The 18450-nt window shown below is 48.2% G+C and overlaps 1 protein-coding gene across 6 annotated transcripts in view; it reads right to left on the reverse strand.

The window, feature by feature from the left end:
• Positions 1 to 3554: 3554 nt before the first annotated feature.
• Positions 3555 to 18450, reverse strand: part of SERPINA12 (serpin family A member 12) — a 29172-nt gene continuing 14276 nt past the window's right edge. For 5 of the 6 annotated variants that reach the window (XM_037745190.1, XM_037745191.1, XM_017546934.2 and 2 more), the window contains 4 exons: positions 14523 to 15189; positions 12616 to 12886; positions 6430 to 6577; positions 3953 to 4149 (listed from right to left, as the gene is read on the reverse strand). In XM_037745190.1, the coding sequence (XP_037601118.1) occupies positions 3958 to 4149; positions 6430 to 6577; positions 12616 to 12886; positions 14523 to 15156 (1245 nt within the window). In that variant the 5' untranslated portion in view covers positions 15157 to 15189 and the 3' untranslated portion in view covers positions 3953 to 3957. Of the gene's footprint in view, positions 3883 to 3952; positions 4150 to 6429; positions 6578 to 12615; positions 12887 to 14522; positions 15190 to 18450 lie in introns of those variants that run through there. The other variant, XM_037745192.1, reaches the window with a different exon arrangement.

An 18450-nucleotide genomic window follows, 5' to 3' on the forward strand; every position in this document is an offset into this window, starting at 1 on the left:
CCTTCCTTCCTTCCTTCCTTCTTTCCTTCCTTCCTTCCCTCCTTCCTTCCTTCCTTCCCTCTCTCTCCCTCCTTCCTTCTCTCCCTCCCTCCCTCTGTCCCTTCCTCTTCCCTATCCCCTTTCCCCTTTCCTGCCTCTCCTCCTCTCCTCTCCTCTTCTCTCCTCCCCTCTCCTCTCTTCTCCTTTCCTTTCCCTGAGTGTCCTCTCTGTGTGGGGACAGAGAGGGGCTTTTAGGGGCTTGTGAATAAAATATATTCAGTGAACATTTGTTGAATGGTTGGATGGATGGATGAACTGATGGGACAAATAAAAGCCACAAGTGCTCAGGGGACTTGTATTTGGTCCCAGTTCTGTGTCTATCTGGCCGTGGGACCTTGTGCAAGTGATGAGATCTTCCTGAGCCTCAATTTTCTCATCAGTATAATGGGATAGTCACACCAACTGGAAGGCTTGTGGGCCAGTGAGGCGGGGAAAGCACCCGTGCAGTGCCAGGCTTCAATAGGCATCTAGGAAGTGTTGGTTACGTCAACATCAAAATCCACTCATTCATTCACTCATTTATTCACAAGGTCGGTCAGCCCACAAATATGTGACCTGGGGAGGCTTCTGAGAAGGAGTAGGGGTTGATCTTCCCTGGAAGACTAGTGACACACTGGTGGTGGGAGTGGGAGAGGATGAGAAGCAAGGAGAGCATCCAGGGAGGGTGGGAAGATGTAGGGAGGTGGCACGCAGACCCACAAGAAGGAGCAGGTGAGCAGGCACAACCACATCCCAGTGGGCAGGCCTGCCAGGCTAAGGCATGCGACTCCCCTCCCAGAGGAGAGGGGCGCTTTGGAGGGGGCTGGGCGTGTCTGGCAAAGGTGATTGACAGGGTAGTTTTTTTTTTTTTTTTTTTTTTCCAGCAAGTGCTTGCTGCATGTGTGCTCTGTGGCATTCACTGGCATGGGCACAGGGGTACAAAGACACCTAGTCTGCAGGCAGAGGGACATACAGCACATGGGCTTGCCTGAACACTCTCACACCTGCTGCCCACACCTGCTGCAGCCCGCCATAGTTCTTCAATTAAAGACCAGCGCCCCTCTGTGGCCCACAAGTTCCCACATGCCTCTCAGCCTGCTCCCACGCCTTCTTGCTTACTTTGCTGTTCTGACAACACTCATCTCATTTCAGCTCCTCACCCATGCCACCACTGACCTCAGGGCCTTTGCACAACAGTTCCCACTGCTTGGTGGGGCCTCCTTGGGCTCCCAACCTCACTTCTTCCTCTTTTTTCCTTTTTGAAAATAGAACTTATTTTTGCAGTGAATAATACAAATGTGGCTATGAAAGCAGACAATTATATTTAAAAATATTTAGGATATGCAACGGTCATTTTAAAAACAGAATTAGTCAAAGGGAAGATGAATAAAAAACTCAAACATGGCTGATTCCTATTTGTATACTTAGAAATACCAACCAGTATTTCATTTATTATTAATCATGATGGAAAAACAGCCCTATGTGCAGTTTTAATTCCTAACTACAGTTTAAAAACAGATGAGTTCCCAGCATTTGGAGCTCTTCCTAAATATTACATTCTGGGGAAGCCTTTCTTGGGCGCTCGGGCTGGACACGACCCCTCTGTGACACCCTTCGCAAGTTCTGCAAAGTCTCCTTTACAGTGCCCACTGCAGCTCATGACAGATGTGTGTTTACTGGATTCGTGGTGGCTTCCCTCACTGAATATTAACCCCATGGAGCCAGGAGCCGGTCTACATGTAGTGAGCTCAGAGATTGCAGCCCGGAAGTCATCATTTAATGGAGGATTGACTGCAGCCCACATGGGGCTGGAGGGAACATTCAGACCTACCCGCCAGCCTCAAGCATGGAGGCGAGGGTTTTGGAAGGCTGCTTGGAAGAGGGTGCTTGGAAGATGCTGAAAAGGTAGAGAGGAGTTCATAAAGAGGTCCTAATGGGTATTAAAGGGTGAGTAGGAGCTTGTTAGGCTGGAGGAGGGAATTCCCATTAGAGGAGATGGCAGAAGCAAATGCCTGGAGGGCAGAGTTTGGGGAAACTTTGGGTCACCACAGACACTGGAGAGGGCCGGTGGAGGACCATGGCCGGGGCTGTCTACTGCATGCCCCCGTGCCAGGCACGACGGCCTTGCAACCTCACGTGATCCTCAGAGGTAGGTAGGTAGTTAGAGGGTATGTCTCTACCTTAGCTGCTGGAGGTAGATATTATGACCTTCTCTCAGTAAATGAAGCGGCTGAGGCTCAGAAAGGTTTAGTGGCATGCCCAAGTCACCTGGCCACTCAATGGCTTTTCTGGCACTGCCACTTCCCCAGTGTGATCTATTGTGCACCTGAGACAGTGGCTAAGGGTTTCTGTGTCTTTCCATATCCACCCCTCAGGCTGGGGCAGGGGAAATGATGTCGGCAAAGGGCTGGGCAGGGATTCCCAGCCTTTTTCCCAGGTCTGTGTCCCTGTGCGGGGTCTCAACCTTCTCCCCCACCCCCACCTTCTTCAAAAGGGGCTGCGCACTCTGGGCTCCCAGCTTCAGCCCTCATCCCTGTCCAAGAGCCCCAGGTGGTCTTCTCCTCCAGCATCTGGGACCCCTCCCTTCCTGCCCCAAACCAGAAGATGGGGCACTTGCTGCCTGTGGCTAACCCTGAGGCCACTAGGAAGCCACTTCACCTCTCTGAGCCTCAGTTTCCACGTCCGACATAGGGACGCCCATTCTGGCTGCTCAGAAGGCACCCGTGTCCAGAACACAAAAGACACCATGAGCTGCAAACTGCTAAACACGCCCGGAGAAATGATAAGCGGCGCCAGCCGAGGCTTCCCTGTGTCAAGCCAGCCAGTATCCTCTCCTCCCCAAACACCTGAACCCGTGGGAATTCCCTGCCTGAGAGGAAGGAACCTGATGCCTGAACTGAGCCTGCCCCAGGCAGGGAAACTGTGCAGGGCCCTGCGAGCACCCAGTGTGCTCTGAACCTGTGCACTGGCCACCTCTAGTGGCCACAGGCTACCCTGCAGGGCCACATTTTATGGGGCTGGTGCAGGGACCTCACTCACCCTTCAATTGAACTTGCTAACAGGTTTAAACCGAAGGACCTGCCTTTGACAACAAGATGGGGAGGAGGCAGGGGAGGGAGGGTGCTGGGATCTTCTTTAGTGACTGAAATAGACAAAGCTGGCGGTAAGTTCTAGCTGCTACTCTAGATTTCATCCTTCTAATGCTGCCTGAGGGGCTGGACTGACCGCATCCCTGTTTCCCCATCCACCTGGATGCCTGGCTGAGCCCAGAGCTCCCACGTGGACACTCTGGGGAGGATAATTGGCCAAGGGCTCACAGAGGGGGACCAACTTTTCTAAAGCACAGAGCTAGCATCCTCAGAGCCCCAGAGGGAGTGGTAGGATTCTCTCTTCAGAAATAAGAAGACAGGCTCAGAGAGGGTTTGTGGCTTTCCCAGAGATACCTCATTCTGGGATTTGAACTGCAGTCTCTCACTCCAGACTCCAGGTACTTTCTGTGGCCCATAGCTTCTCCAAATTACCCACCAACAGCCGGTCAACCTGGGGCAGGGCTGTGGGGAGAAACGTTTGTTTATTAAATCACAGAGTCCCTCAGCCTGCTGGAGGGGAGAGGAGAATGCCCCTAAGTGGGCGGAGGTGGCGCACTGAATCCCAGCATTTGAGTGGGCAGGAAGGAAACGGGGCACAGGGGTTCCTAGAACTTGCAATTTTGCTCATTCGAGCAGCCTAGGGAGATGGTGATGGTGAGGGACTGAACTGACTGTGCCTGTGACATCCATTTCTGGAAGATGAAACATGTTTAGCCCCAAGCCATGTTCAGGGTCTGCAGCAAGCAGGAATTTGCCTTTATTGAGGGTTAACAATCTTTCCCAGGAAGAGCACGGAACATATTTTCTCGTCATAAATCAGTAGAAGATAGGGCTTGTCTATCTTGCTCCTTTATTTTTCAGTAGGGTTAACAATCTTTCCCAGGAAGAGCATGGAAGATATTTTCTCGTCATAAATCAGTAGAAGATAGGGTTTGTTTATCTTGACGACGAGTGGTGTCTCCATGGGCAGAGTCTGTGCTCCGGTGCCGGCGGCCCCCTCTGTGCCCCTCTCATCCATCTTCAGCTTAGCCTTGTGCACAGCCTATGGAAGCCAAGGTCAAAGTCAGGGACTGCCAAGCTGCTCGGTAACCATGGTGGGCCAGAGACCCAGAGAGGATCAGGGAGGGCAACAAGTTGGCCAAAGCCATGCAGCACAGCAGTAACTTGGCTGGTATCAGCCACCCCAGGGTTCCTGTCTCTTTTGCCATTATTGCTGGAGAATATTTGACAGGTAGATGCCACATGAAGGAAAAGATGGTGCAAGGGGAGCATCAGTTATGGGACTTGGTGGGGGGAGAGATGGAGTGGCATTTTCTTCTCTTTCTCATGGGTTACAGGGAAGCATCAATCATAGCCGTGGCAGAAAAGGAGGTGAAAGTGAGATGGTGGGATCCCTACCCGGAAGCCTCCAGCACCCCCTTTGATCCGCCTGGTGGATGATTAGGAGGGAGAAGGATTCTGAGTTAGCTTTTTGAGATGACGCATCCCAGACCCACTCCAAAGGCATCAACATCTGTAAACAGGTGATCAGCACTGGGACACTGACAGGACTGTGTGAGATCCTGGCACATTTCTTTCTAGTCTCCAGAATTCTCACAATTTTACTTGCAGAAAACTGGACAGTATCCTGTGTTAGAATCACAGCTGTCAGCAAATGTAACTACAGAAAGAAATGAGCCATTGGACCCAACAAGACCTTCAGAGCTGACATTGAATGTTTGTGGAAAGTCTGTGGGAAAGCTCGAAAGTGAGAAAATTCTAGTAATTCTGTTTCTTTTTTTTTTTTTCAGAGTTTTTTTAAAATTTATTTTTTATTTTTTTTTTTAATTTGTTTTATTGCATTTTAGGTTTGGGGGTACATGTGAAGAACATGCAAGATTGTTGCATAGGCACACACGTGGCAGTGTGATTTGCTGCCTTCCTCCCCATCACCTACATCTGGCATCTCTCCCCTTGCTATCGCTCCCCAAAACCATCATTCTCAGCAAACTGACAGAAGAGCAGAAGATCAAACACCGCATGTTCTCACTCATAGGCGGGTGTTGAACAATCTAACTGTTTCTTACGTCAGCGTGAAAAGTACAGTGGAATCTGTGCCATCTGATAGAGAGCAGTGGGCTCAGCTTGGCAAGCTGGATCCCTCCCAGCCTGGCTTGAACCTCCCACTTCATCTCTGACTAAGCACCCAGTCCCCACCACCTACTGCTCCATGATATCCAACCCCCAGCCTTGGCCACGCTGCTGCACCCGTCACGGCACCCATCTCTGCTTGTGGAAATCTTTCCCCTCCTTCAATGCCTTTTTAACCCCAAAGTAGGGTTGCCAGGTAAAATACAGGACATCCAGTGAAATTTGAATTCAAGTTAAATAATGAATATGTTTTACTGTAAGTATGTCCCGTGCAATATTTGGATCATACTGACACTACAAAAATTATTCATCGTTTATCTAAAATTCAACTTTAATTGGGTATCTTGTACTAAATCTGCTAAATCCAGTGACCCTACCTGTATGATGCTCTCTTCTCGCCCCAGACAGTCAGGTGCTCACCTTTGCCAGAGATCACAGGGCCCTTTGCATGATCATCTCTTCCTATGCAGCACATGCTTACTGCTAACTCTTAAGAACTGTGTGGCTTTGGGTGCGGTGGCTCATGCTTGTAATTCCAGCACTTTGGGAGGCCGAGGTGGGTGGATCACCTGAGGTCAGGAGTTTGAGACCAGCCTGGCCAACATGGCTAAACCCTGTCTCTATTAAAAATACAAAAAAGTTAGCCTGGTGTGGTGGTGGGTGCCTGTAATCCCATCTACTCAGGAGGCTGAGGCAGGAGAATCGCTTGAACCTGGGAGGTGGAGGTTGTAGTGAGCCAGGATGCACCACTGCTCTCCAGCCCGGGCAACAAGAGTGAGACTCCATCTCAAAAAAAAAAAAAAAAAAAAAAAAAAAAAAAAAAAAAAAAAAAAAAAAAAAAAAAAAAAAAAGAAAGAAAAAAGAAAAGAAATGTGTGGCCTTTGAGAGAGAGTCTGAATCTGGGTCAGACCTAGACCAGTTTGAGGCCTGGTAACTGTTCTAGGCCTTGATCAACATTTGCTACATTGAATTGATTTCCCAAATAGCAGCAGTTTGAAAGACTGGAAGCATGAGACTGGCAAGGGTTATGTGGTTTTCCCAGGATCACAGGCTTGGTAAGGGGCTGGATTCATGGCCACCTCAACTGGGGGGTAGAGTCCTGGCCCTAACAGCCACTGTGACCCTGGGTCTGGCCTGGGGCTGGGCAAAGGCCCCTGTGCTGCAGGAACAGAGTCAAACCCGGCGGGCTTACCTCGCTCACTTTCAGGCTGCGACGAGGGGAGATCTTGGTGAGATCACCATGCTGCTCAAAGATTTTGGTGACACCCATGTAGGAAAGGGTCTTCTTCAGGTCAAAGGTGCCTGTGATGTAGAGCCTGGGCACAGACACATCCACGACCCTGGGAAATGGACATGACAAGGGTGAGTGGTCGAGCCCCGTTGTTGTGCAGGGCAAGCCTCAGGATACATGAGGAACGAAACATCTGTCCTCCAGCCCCAAAGGTCTCCAATCTCTCTCCATCCACGCAATGAGGAGGGGCTCCTTCACCCTGGGACCGTGGTTTCAAAACACCATATGCTCTTTGCACTGTGTTCCTGCTTCCCAGCACACCTGCCCCAGGGCCCTCATCCACAGGGGGTATTCTCAGTCCCTCCAAATCTCCGGGCCCCTCAGCCAGTCCCTGAAGATGTCCTCACTGCAGTCTCTGCAGTGCCCGAGCCCCGAGCCCCGAGCCCATCCTGACCCCAGAAGACCTGACACTGGAGGCAACAGGGCACCCAGGATCAGGAGCTAGACAGCACTGAGTTCAAATCCACACTGTCTCTCATGAGCTCTGCAACTTGGGGCAAGTGAGCTTCCCTTTGTAAGTCACTTATGCGAGAAGAAAGATGATATCAATACCTCACTAGGGGTGCTAAGGCAAATGCAGACAAGGCACTCAGCAGACAGTTGGTGCTTAGCAGAGAGCAGGCATCCATCCAGCAGCTTCACACCCTCTGTGGCTGGACCGATCAGCCTCCTGCCTGGAGTCTAGGGCCAGGTGCTCCTGAGGTACTTTCAGGCCTGGATTCCTGTTCACTTGGCTGGCCCTGCACCTCATTTCCCACCTACCCAAAGACCTCATTCCTGCCTATGTGTCCCCTCTCTCCTGTATCACCCATAAACAGAGGCCCTCTCATCCTCCTCTGGAGCAGGCCGCACGATAGAGTAACCCTATCCTCAAAAACTAACGTCAAGAGACCTTTCTTGGCCTTGAATAGCCTCTCCAGCTGCCAGCTCATTTCTTTTCTTCCTTTTATAGCAGAGGTTGTCTCTGCCAGTTATTTCCACTCTTTCCCATGATTGCCTCAGTCCACTCCAGTCAGCTCTTTGACCTCAACTTTCTACAGAAGCAACTCTTTCCAGAGCCCCTGTTGATGCCCAGCCTTCCACGTCCCAGAGCTGACTCACAGCGAGCCGCACCTGACAGTAATCCCTTTCTCCAGGGTGAAGCGTTCCAAGCCCACCCCTCGAGCCTTCCCTCCTTCCCCTGATGCCTGCCCCTGTCTGGCTCCACCCCTCCCATCTCTATGGGCTAGGCTGCTGCTTCGGGCCTCAGACCTTATTCCCCTTCTCTTTTCTGCCTTCACTCCCTCCCCATGTATGCCACTCAGTCTCACAGCTTTAACTATCGACAGCCCCAAAGACTCCCACATTTACCTTTCCACTCATTCAGTTACTCAACATTTATTAAATGCCTGCTGTATGCCAGGCATTGTTCTAGGTGCTGGAGGCGCATCTATGCACAGAACAGGCAAAGCTCCCTGTCCCTGACTGTGTGTTCTAGCAGGGAAGACAGGTGATAGAATCAACACAACAAAAAGTACCACCTAAACCAACATACACGTACTGGTAGTATGCAGAAGGCAGTAAGTGCCATGGAAAAATATATATAGATCAACTTGCAGGAATCAAGGCTGGGGCCTAGGTTTGAGCAAAGTTTGAGGCAAGCAAGGGAGTTATTTTCCTGAAGAAAATGGGGAGTCACTGTAGGGTTTTGAACAGAGGAGTGACATGGTCTTGTGTAGGATTTAAAAGGATCTTTCTGTTTCCTCTGTGCAGATTACACTCTTATAACCTTAAGGTGGTGGTGATGTGTGTGAAGTGGGGATGGGCAAAAATCGATGCTGGGAGACCATTCGGAAGCGAGTGTGGTCATCAGATGTTGGGAGTCATAGAGATGACGGGGAAGCACAAATTCCAGATGTAGTTTGCTGTAGGCTAAAGGGGTTTCCTGACAGACTGAATGGGGCATTTGAGAGTGGTCAGGGTGACTCCAAGGTTTTTGGCTTGAGCAACTAAAAAGATGGAGTCGCCATTGACGGAGATGGGCAAGCTCGGAGGGCTTCACTGGAGACAGATCAGGATGCCATTTTGGATATGTTGACACTAAGCTCCAATTGCACATCTGGGGGGGATTCTGGGTAAACAGAAAGATCCATGACTCTGGAGTTTGGGGGAAAACAGGGTCTGGGGCTAGAAGCGTGGCAGTGGTGGTAACAGAGGTGGTGTTAAAGCTCTGAGCCTGTGCGCCCACTCAGGGGTAAGGATAGACAGAAAAGAAAGCTGGGGATTGAGCCTTGAGACACTCACCTCTGAGACCTGGAGGAGGAGAGGGGTCTCCAGCAAAGGAGACTGAGGAGGGGAGAGGCGGGAGGCGCTGTGAGAGCAGAGAAGTGGAAGCCAAGAGAAGAGCGCCTTAAGAAGGTGGGGACACCAACCGGCCCAACAACGGATCCTGAGACTGACTGCTCCACAACACAGACACCCTTGGTGCCTGGGAAGGGAGCTCTCCATGAAAAGTGGGCACAGAAGCTGGACTAGAGTGGGCTTAGGAGGGGATGAGAGGGACTAGGGGCCATGAATAGAGGCAACTGCTTCATGGTATTCACCTGCAAAGGAGCAGTGATGAAATGAAGGAATAACTGGGAAAAAGCAGAGGTCAAGAGAAGCTTTTATGTTGGAAAAATAATAGCCTTGAGATTTCCTGCAGGCCAGCACAAGCCTTACAGGGCGGCATGCACAGAAGGCAGACATCTGCTTCGTCTTCTTGCAGAGAAGCACTTCTATGAACTGTAAGTTATCCCTGGCCCCCTTCCAGGTTTAATGATGGAAAAGATAAGAGCATCTCTGTAAATGATAGAAATGATTCAGAAGAGATAAAAATATATGCTGATGTAGGAAAGAGAGGAGAGGACTTCTAGGGTGACGTTCCTGAGTAGTGAGGGGCCGTAGGTCCAGTGCACAAGTGGGGAGATTGGCTTTAGTTTGTGCCAATGTGGGAAGGTGCTAAACGCAGCTGCTGCTGGCAGGTGAGTGCATATACCAACACGTATGGAAAAGCAGGTGGCCTCAAATTATGCAAATCCAGAGCAGGTGTCTGCCTCCTGCACAGAGGCCAGGTGGAAGTCTCTGAAGTCTAAATCCTGACATATTCTACCCGCATGTAAGTTGGGGTGTGTCTGTGGACTTGGTTACTTCTTTTTAGGGAAAAGGTGATTTTTCTCTTTGGCGTCTTCTAGGCCCTGCAGTCTGGAGGGAACTGCAGAAAGAGCACATAGGGATAGCCCGTCCACCTCTGCTCTCCCATAGGGGACCACTGAGGTGTCTGGACTAGGCTTTCCATCTGTAGATCAAACTGACTTGACCACTTGTCTCCCAGACATAATGAGCTCAGAAAGTAGGAACATTTTCTGACAAAATGTAATTCCCTGGGGACTGTGGGCAAGCCCCCTGTCCGGCAAGAGGATTTGGAGTTTCTTCTCCGGAAGGTGGAGATTATTAACCTGTCTGTCATTTCAAGGCTAGAAGTTACTGGGGAGGCCAGAGATCACTGGGGTGAGAGGAACCTTCCTCTCCATGACCCTCCTGGCAGGAAGGCCTGGCCTCAAGTCATGGAGATGTGGGGAGCAGTCCCAGAAGGATCAGGGAGGAAGCCTAGGCACTAGTTAAATGGAAGGAAGTGCCCTAGAAGAGAGCCTGAGAGCAGCCTGCACTTGGACTTCATAAGATGCCACTTCCATGGACTCTAAGTTATCCTGAGTCCCTGTGAGGAGCTTTAGTTCTGTTATTCACAAATCTTCAGGAAGGTTGGTGCTAGCCTACAGAAAATCTTGAAGGTTCTATTCCACTCTTGAGTAAAGGTGCAAAATGTGACGAAGCTTGAAGCCAGAGAGATGGTGGCAGTGCCCAGGGAACATCCCTGTGTGGTTGGTGGTGGCCTGATGGTGGTCATAGCAGCAGGGACTGCAGAGGGCCTTGGCGAGGGGATTGTGAACCCCCCAGTGCAACACCTGAGCTGTAGCCCCGTAGGAAACTGTCAGACATGGCTTGGAGATGGGGGTAGAGTGCACTCAGGACGCCGAGTTCCAGCAAAGCAACTGCAGGGTCTCAAGCCACTGTAATCTGAGTCCTACAGGAAACATCATCTTCTGGAGTCCAAGTCTCACAAAGCCAGGACTTCTGGATGAAGTGAGATGGAAAATCTGGTATCCCTCCCATTTTCACCTTATCTTCACTTTCTACACCCCTCAATTCCCTAGGGAGGCCTCCAAAGCCATCTCTGTGAACTCTAAAACTCTGTAGAGTGCAGGCGGAAACATGTCAGTCCCTTTGGGAATGTCCCCATGTTAAGAGACAAAATGGGGCATCCTGTGGTTGGTAACTTTACTGAACTGATGCAGCTCCTTTCACACAGAGCACAGCCTTGAAGCCATCATTGCGGAATGCATCTCTGGTATCTAGAATGAGCTGCAGGCTCAAGAAAGGGAAATTCTGATTCTGAATGCTTTCAATAAAGTCACATTTATGGGAGAGGGGAGAAAAGTGACAGAGCATCCCGAGAGTGCTGCCATCCCTTGAGATCTGCACAGCCTCACCTGCCCTTCCCGCTGGGAACATCTTCTTCAGTGGAAAGGCAGCTGCCCTAGGTCTTCAACCTGAGGGTAAGAGGACCAGATGTGCAGGACACCTGCCATTCAGTAAACCAGAGGTTGAAAAGTTCTGCTGAGGTACCTTGGAACTCTGCCTCTTCAGTCAATGGGAGGGAGAAGGAGAGAGGAGCTCACATTTGGGTGTGTTTTCTGCGGGGCAATGCTGTGCTAAGGCACATTTATTCTCTTGAGAGTACTGTGATGTCGGCAAGAGTATGACCACACACCATAGATGAGAAGACCAGATCTCGGCTAAAGGTTGTAACCTGGACCCTTCCTTTTGTTTTAGTGGCCAGACCCTGCCAATCCTTGCAGCTCCCTCATTCCCAATAGGAAGGGCAGGTGAGGCTATGACAATATCAAGGGATGGCAGTGCTCTTGGGATGCTGTGCCACTTCGCTCCCTGCTCCCAGAACTGTGACTTTATTGGAAACATTTGGAATCAGAATTTCCCTTTCTTAAGCCTGCAGCTCACTTTAGATATCAGAGATGCCTTCTGCAATGATGCCTCCAAGGCCATGTTCTCTGTGAAAGGAGTTGCATCGGTTCAGTTACTACCCATGAGTTGCCAAGCTCAGTCCTGGCATCATCTCTACCTCCCTTGGAACCGTCCTTGGTGCCTGATAGGACATCAGGTGTGGCAGAAGTTTTCAGCAAACACCTTTAAGGAGATGCATGGGGAATGATGACAGGGGAGAGCTGGAAGAGGGAACGAGAAGAACACAGAAGAGGCCATCTGACACCTGTCCAAGTGGAAGCTGTCCACTCTGCTACATCACCTTCACTGCTCTGGCCACCAGAGGCCGCTAGCCCAGCCACTTTTAAGGCACCATGTATGTCCATGCTGACACTATGTCCCATGTCCCCAAGAGGAAAACCCAACATCAACCCTTACCTCTCACCCCAAAATCTGTCAGTAAGCAAGTTCCTGGAAGGAATTCTGTAGGCTTGGCATTAATCTAATCTCAGTTTGTGTTTTAAAAGAAAAATATTTACTCCCTTTGGTTCTTCAACTATTATTCGTGTAACTTACTTGGGACACTTCATGGGTTTTAGTGTGACACCGCAGTTGACAACATCATTCTACTCACAGAGAACAACTCACAGCCCCCTTTTATAGCCCCTATTTGTCCTTGCAGTTTCCTTTGCTCCTCCCCCTTTCATACAGACTGCCACTCAGCCTTGAAGGCTTGGCACAAATATCCTCTGTGAAGTCCTCGCTGACCACTGCCCTCCACTAAGACTCCATCTACTATGCTCTCACAGTCTTGATGCATCTCCCTCAAAGAGCCAAGAACCTCACTCTGTTCATGTGATACATTCCACAGTCCACTTCCCACCATAATACAAGTTTATTATAGAGCCCAGAAGAGAACTTGGCCATAAGGTAAGAGCTCAGATAGAATAAATAAGAGGGAAGACAGGGAGAAGGAAAAAGCTGAAAGGCCTAGGCACCCCTCTTTACCTGTGTGACAGTAATGTTTTCCATCTGGAGAAAATGTCCATCTGCAAGCCCTCCTCCAAGTCCTTCAGCTTGCCCTCATCAGGAAGGATGAAGATGGCTGTGATATTTTTCCGGTAGGGTATTTTCAGGATGGTGCAAGAGAGCTTATCATCATAGCCAACTTGGTACATGCCACTATGGAACATCATGGGCACCTTCACTGAACTGTTTTTCTCCAGAAAGAAATCTTCCTCTTTAGTTAGATTTGGATCAAACTCATGTCGCCACTTGCCTTAGTTTGAAGAAAGACAAGATGACATGATTATCCCAAGGGAAAAAGGTGACTAAATCCAACTAACCACTGGTCTCTGTCCAGACAGATTCAGGGTAAAGGGGGATATTCTGGGATATCATGGAAGTCCTTGCCCTCATGCCATGTCCTGGAGACTTTTGATGAGATGGGCTCAGGTACAATTATTAGTCCCCAAAAGAAGCCAGGACTAGGTTGACGAATTAAGAGAGGAACATCAGACTGCCATAAGCCCAGGTTCCCCTAAGCCTGAGAAAGCTCATAGATTATGTCTTAACAAAGGGGATTGCATTACAATTAATGATGGCTTATTGAGTCTGATGTGAGAAAAAATGCTTGATTCTAATCTAGTCATCCCTGAAGGAGCTGCTCTCATGTGGGACTAAGAAAACTGGTGGAACAGGCTGTCGTTGGAGCTTACCAAAGAGCAGTGAACACTGAAGTCTGGGTTCCTGGACTCTGAAGATACCTTGATCTATTGGGCATAAACTCAGACCTAGGTCTTTCAAACCTGCTACCTCAGAGTCCCCATTATAGGGCCAACTCCCGGAGTTCAAATCCTGGCCTCACTGTTCTATCTGACTGTCCAGAAGGTTATCAAGGGTTAACCTTGGACAAGTGTCTCAATCTCCCTGAACCTCAGTGTTCTTATTTGTGGAGTGAGGATATTGACAGCTTTGACATGTAGTGGGATAAGGCAGCACAGCTCAGTGCCTGTGTATAGTGAGTGTTGAGTAGGTGCTAGTCATCATCAGCAGCATTCTTTTCACTGTTATTCCTATTGTTATCTAGGGGACATAGGTATTTCAGGAAATTTCAGATTCTCCTCTTCCCTTCTCTGGTTTGGGCAGACTGAAATTTTAGGCTGCCATTGGTCACCTATTTTCCTCTTTAGCCATTAATCTCTCTGTGGATTTTGAGAGCCCTCAATTTTTTATATTTAATACCATGTTGCTGACATCCCAGCAGTGATTATGTCTGCACTGATGGGTGTTGGCCTCTGATTCTCACCTATTTTGGCCAACCTGTCTGTGTACATGTGTTCTGTGTGGTGTTAGGGGATAAAGCTGAAATTTGGAAACATTCTTCCACCTTTTTTTTCAGTCTGATAAAGAGACTTTATGTATTGTATATATAAGGAGACCCACCAAGTGATCACCATCACCATAATCAACACAATCACCATCTCAGGTGTCTGCTTAGAGTGGTGGAAAGCACACAGTGCTAGGGTCAGAAGAAATGGGTTCCAGTCCTGACTCTCATTGATGGGCTTTGTAGTAAGTTAGTTAATCTCTCTCTGAATTTTTTCTCATCTAGGAGATGAGAATAAAACATCATTCCAACCTGTATAACCAATGTTGTGTTAGGATACTCACCAATAATGAAAATGATAGACTTCATAAAGCTCATTTTACATATATTTTCACTTTAAATCTCAATAATTGTGTGATGAGTTGTGTATCATGGTACCCACTTTACAGATAGAAAAAGTGAGATTCTGAGAGATAAATCACATATGAATTCAAGGTCACAGAGCAAACAAGTGGCCAACCCAGGTTTTTAATCCAAGTCTAATGGTCATCCTATTCTTTCCACACCAACATGCCAAAAGCCTTACCTCGAAAGAAAATATAATTTGTAAGAAGCATCACAGTGCCAGGGTCTATATTTTTGACAAGGTTGTTAATTTTTCCATGGGTTTTCTGACTGATAAAGTCATTGATCTCCTTCTGAGTATTTTCCAAGTTCTGAAAGTTGGTGGGGATGATTTCGGCACTGTAAAAGTTCTCAGCATCTTCCAGAAACTTACTCTGTGGCTGCAGCCTCTGATCAATGAACAGGGTGTTTCCAATGCTCGCCTTGAAATCTTGGGTATTCTGGTTCAGCTCGCGAATGATATAATGGAAGCCCTCATGAAGATCTTTCTCTGGAATGTTTCTGAAGTTGAACCCCTTCTTGATCTCGTCCAGGGTGCTGTCTTGGGCACCGAGGCACAGCATGGAGAAAGCTGTAGAGATGCTCAAGGGGGACAGGAGGATGTTCCTGCCAGGGTTTTTAGAGGCCAGCTTCTTAAGCAACTTGAAGCCAAAATCCATGTTCTGCCTTGTAAGCTTCTTGGCTGCCATTCTTTCCTTCTGCCTTTGGGCCTGGCTCAAAGCTTCATAATTGGTTGGCGAGAAGCTTGGCTTCAGGAAACCTTTCACAGTGAGGAGAACAGCCAGAAAAATGGCCAGGCCCAGCGTGGGGTTCATTTTCCTTGAAGACTATCCCGTTGAGTAGTAGACCTGAGGTTAGCAGAAAAAAAGAACATGATAACCCCATTGTCCACATGTAACCCAGAGGAAGACCAGAAGAAAGAAGAAATAAAGTGACTAGTATGTGTTGTACATGGCAGTTTTTGAGTGCTTTGACTCTTTTATAGCATTTAAACTTTATCATCACCCTGGGGACTAGAAAGATTTTCTACATTTTGTAAATAGGAGGACTGAATGCAGAAGACATCTTTTGTTTTTGTACCCTCTTTATGGAAAGTGTCTCAATTCCTTTGAGGAACTTCTCCCCTCCACTGGACCACAGTGAGGATACCCCATTGCATAGGCATGTAGCCCAGACCTGTCAACGTAATACTTCATTCCTTTGCCACATTGGCTGGTTAAAGATAAGAGTGTGACCAAAATCAGGCCAATCAGTGTCTTTCTAAGGGAATGCAAAACTTTTTAAACTTTGGGGCAGCTGGCTTTGTGAAGTAGCCCAGAAGCTGAATGTGGCCATGGGGTCCAATGCAGAAGGAGAGGAGGCCGATAGAGGGAGGTGGAAAGATGGAAAGGGACTGACACATCTGATGACATCTTTGGAGTCCCTGCACTAAGCTTTATCTCAATTTACTACACACATCCATGTTTCCAAGTTATAAAAGGCAATAAATTTCCCTTTCAGAGTTGGTTGGTTTGAGTTGAAATTTTTTTCCCCTTCAGCCAAAAGAATCATAACTAATCTGCAGAGATCAAGCCCTTTGTTTAAGCTCATATGTTCTCTAGGTGGTGGATACTCATTCTAGGAGGACCTAGGTCTCCAGAAAACCTTCTTCCCTACATGCTTCCCAGGGAGGGAATGGGGATGGCACCATGGGAGAGGAACAGCCAGGTCTGCCTGGCTCTGGACTGCTGCTCATTTCACCCACCTCTCAGCTTTCACGTCTTCCAATGGCATTGTGAATTTCTGGGAGACAAGACTTTGAGTTACTGTTTTCCCTTAATCTCCAGCCCCAATGCTGCAGAGAGATGCCAAAAGCATGTTGGCCTAAAAAGCTTCTTGATTTTTCTGGTTGGACGTACTACTGTCAATAATGGTTACGCCAATTTATATGTAAAATGAAGGCAGATTTTTTTGCTTGGTCATCTGCTATATCGTTTAGTCTGCTTTCTTCTTGTAATTTATATCTTATATGTGTGTAATCCATAGGTAATAGTGAGCTTGTCCACAGTAAAGGCTATTAATGGTTGTCTTAGATTAAGTTCCCTAGAAGCAGAACCTGAGATGGGGCATTAGGTGCATGTTATGTATTGAGGCCGTTGTCTCAGCAGGAGCCTGCAGGGAAGTGAGGGGAATGGGATAGAAAAGGGAAGGAGCCAAGGTGACATCTAGCCTTGGCCTGGTCCGCAGCAGGAGGGCTCTCCAGGCTGACCTTTTGGACAGAATTCGTCAGTTGGTGGCTGTGATCTGTCCCCTAGATGCAGGTCATGGTGCATAACTGGGTCAGTTAGGTCTTATCAGCCAAGGGCAATTTCCTGGAGAGGAGAGGGCTGCTGTGAGCTGTCAGCAGCCAACTCTCACAGCAGCACCAGCAAGGGGTAACTGGGCCAGCCACCAGCAGGGTCTGCACAGCTAAATTCCCATGTCTGGCTCTTTCTGGTTGACTGAATGAACAGATGAATGAACACGAGGTAGGGCCTGTACCTAGGAGTGTCCCCTGTTCCCAGGTTCTTCATGCCCAAATCCTTCTACGCCAAGCACTGTGGATAGAGCCTTGATGACAGCAAAGGTCTTTTGTAGTATAGTATTGAAAAGTTCTAGTGAATACTGGTCATTGCTCCTAAGCATCCACCCTCCCAGCTTCCCAATAGATCCTCCTCCTCTTCCCCTCCTCTGCCTCTCCTTTTCTCTTCTTCTCTTTCTTTTCCTTCTTTTCAGTAATATACTCTTCTCTCAGGCAGCCATGTGTCTCAGGGACAGAAGCCCTGCCAAGCTCCAAGGGAGGGCCTGATTGGTGCAGGGGCATCTCAATTCTCCTGCAACTGGTGGGTTCAGGAGCTAGACCTAATCCAATCAGTGCAGGTGGGAATTTCTGCCCTGATCCTTGTTTAGGGAGGGGCATGTGGCTGAAGGGGTGCAATGAGGGAGGATTTCAAGACTGTTTGTTGGAATGTTGGGGTGCTGTCTGTCTCTTTCCTGGGATGTCCTGGGCAGGAAGGTGTGGCAGGCAGGGACTAACAGCAGTTTTGCCCCATGAAGGAAGTGATGCTAAGACAAAGCCAGAGCACAAAGAGGATGCATCCAAGGGTTTTTGGGAGAAGCTGGAGCTGGGGCTACAGAAAAAGATGACCCCAGAGCCCATCCTGCCTCTAGACCCCTAGTGACATTGAGTTACATGGTCACTTCCTTGAAGCCAAAAACATTTTCAGAAAAAAGGCAGATAGATATTTTTAAAATGCCAAGACTACTAAGTAGGCAGGAGTTCTGTGCTCTGCTCTCATGACTTCATAGCTGTGTGACATTCCAGAAAGCATTTCCCCTTTCTGAACCTAGCTGCTCTCCAAGCATCTTCTATCCCTCAAAAACACTTTTTGATAAAACTTAATAAGAGGTGGTGATAAACAAGGGCTCTACAGGCTGTCTGAAAACAGATTATAGAAGAGAAATTAATTAGTAAAATTTCCAAGGATGCTTCAGATAAACAAAAGAAAATAGAAAATGGGAAGGAGTCCATCTCAGGGTGTAGGGGGCTGCACTGTTTGTGAAGGCTGCCTGGATTAAAAATAGAAGCCAGTACCAGCCACTCCAAAAACATACCAAATGGTAAACAGCATCAACACAATCGAGAATCTGCATCAACTAACAAACAAAACAGCCAGCTAGCATCAAAATGGCAGTATCAAATTCACACTTAACAATATTATCCCTAAATGTAAATGGACTAAATGCCCCAATCAAAAGACACAGACTGGCAAATTGGATAAAAAGCCAAAGCCCATCAGTGTGCTGTATCCAGGAAACCCATCTCACATGCAAGGATACACAAAGGCTCAAAATAAAGGGATGGAGGAAGATTTACCAAGCAAATGGAGAGCCCAAAAAAGCAGGAGTTGCAATACTCATCTCTGATAAAATAGACTTTAAAGAAACAGAGATCAAAAGAGACAAAGAAGGACATTACACAACGGTAAAAGGATCAATGCAACAAGAAGAGCTAACGATCCTAAATATATATGCACCCAATACAGGAGCACCCAGATACATAAGGCAAGTTCTTAATGACTTACAAAGAG

The sequence above is a fragment of the Cebus imitator genome, unplaced genomic scaffold, assembly GCF_001604975.1.
Source record: "Cebus imitator isolate Cc_AM_T3 unplaced genomic scaffold, Cebus_imitator-1.0 Scaffold193, whole genome shotgun sequence".
Lineage (NCBI taxonomy): Eukaryota > Metazoa > Chordata > Mammalia > Primates > Cebidae > Cebus > Cebus imitator.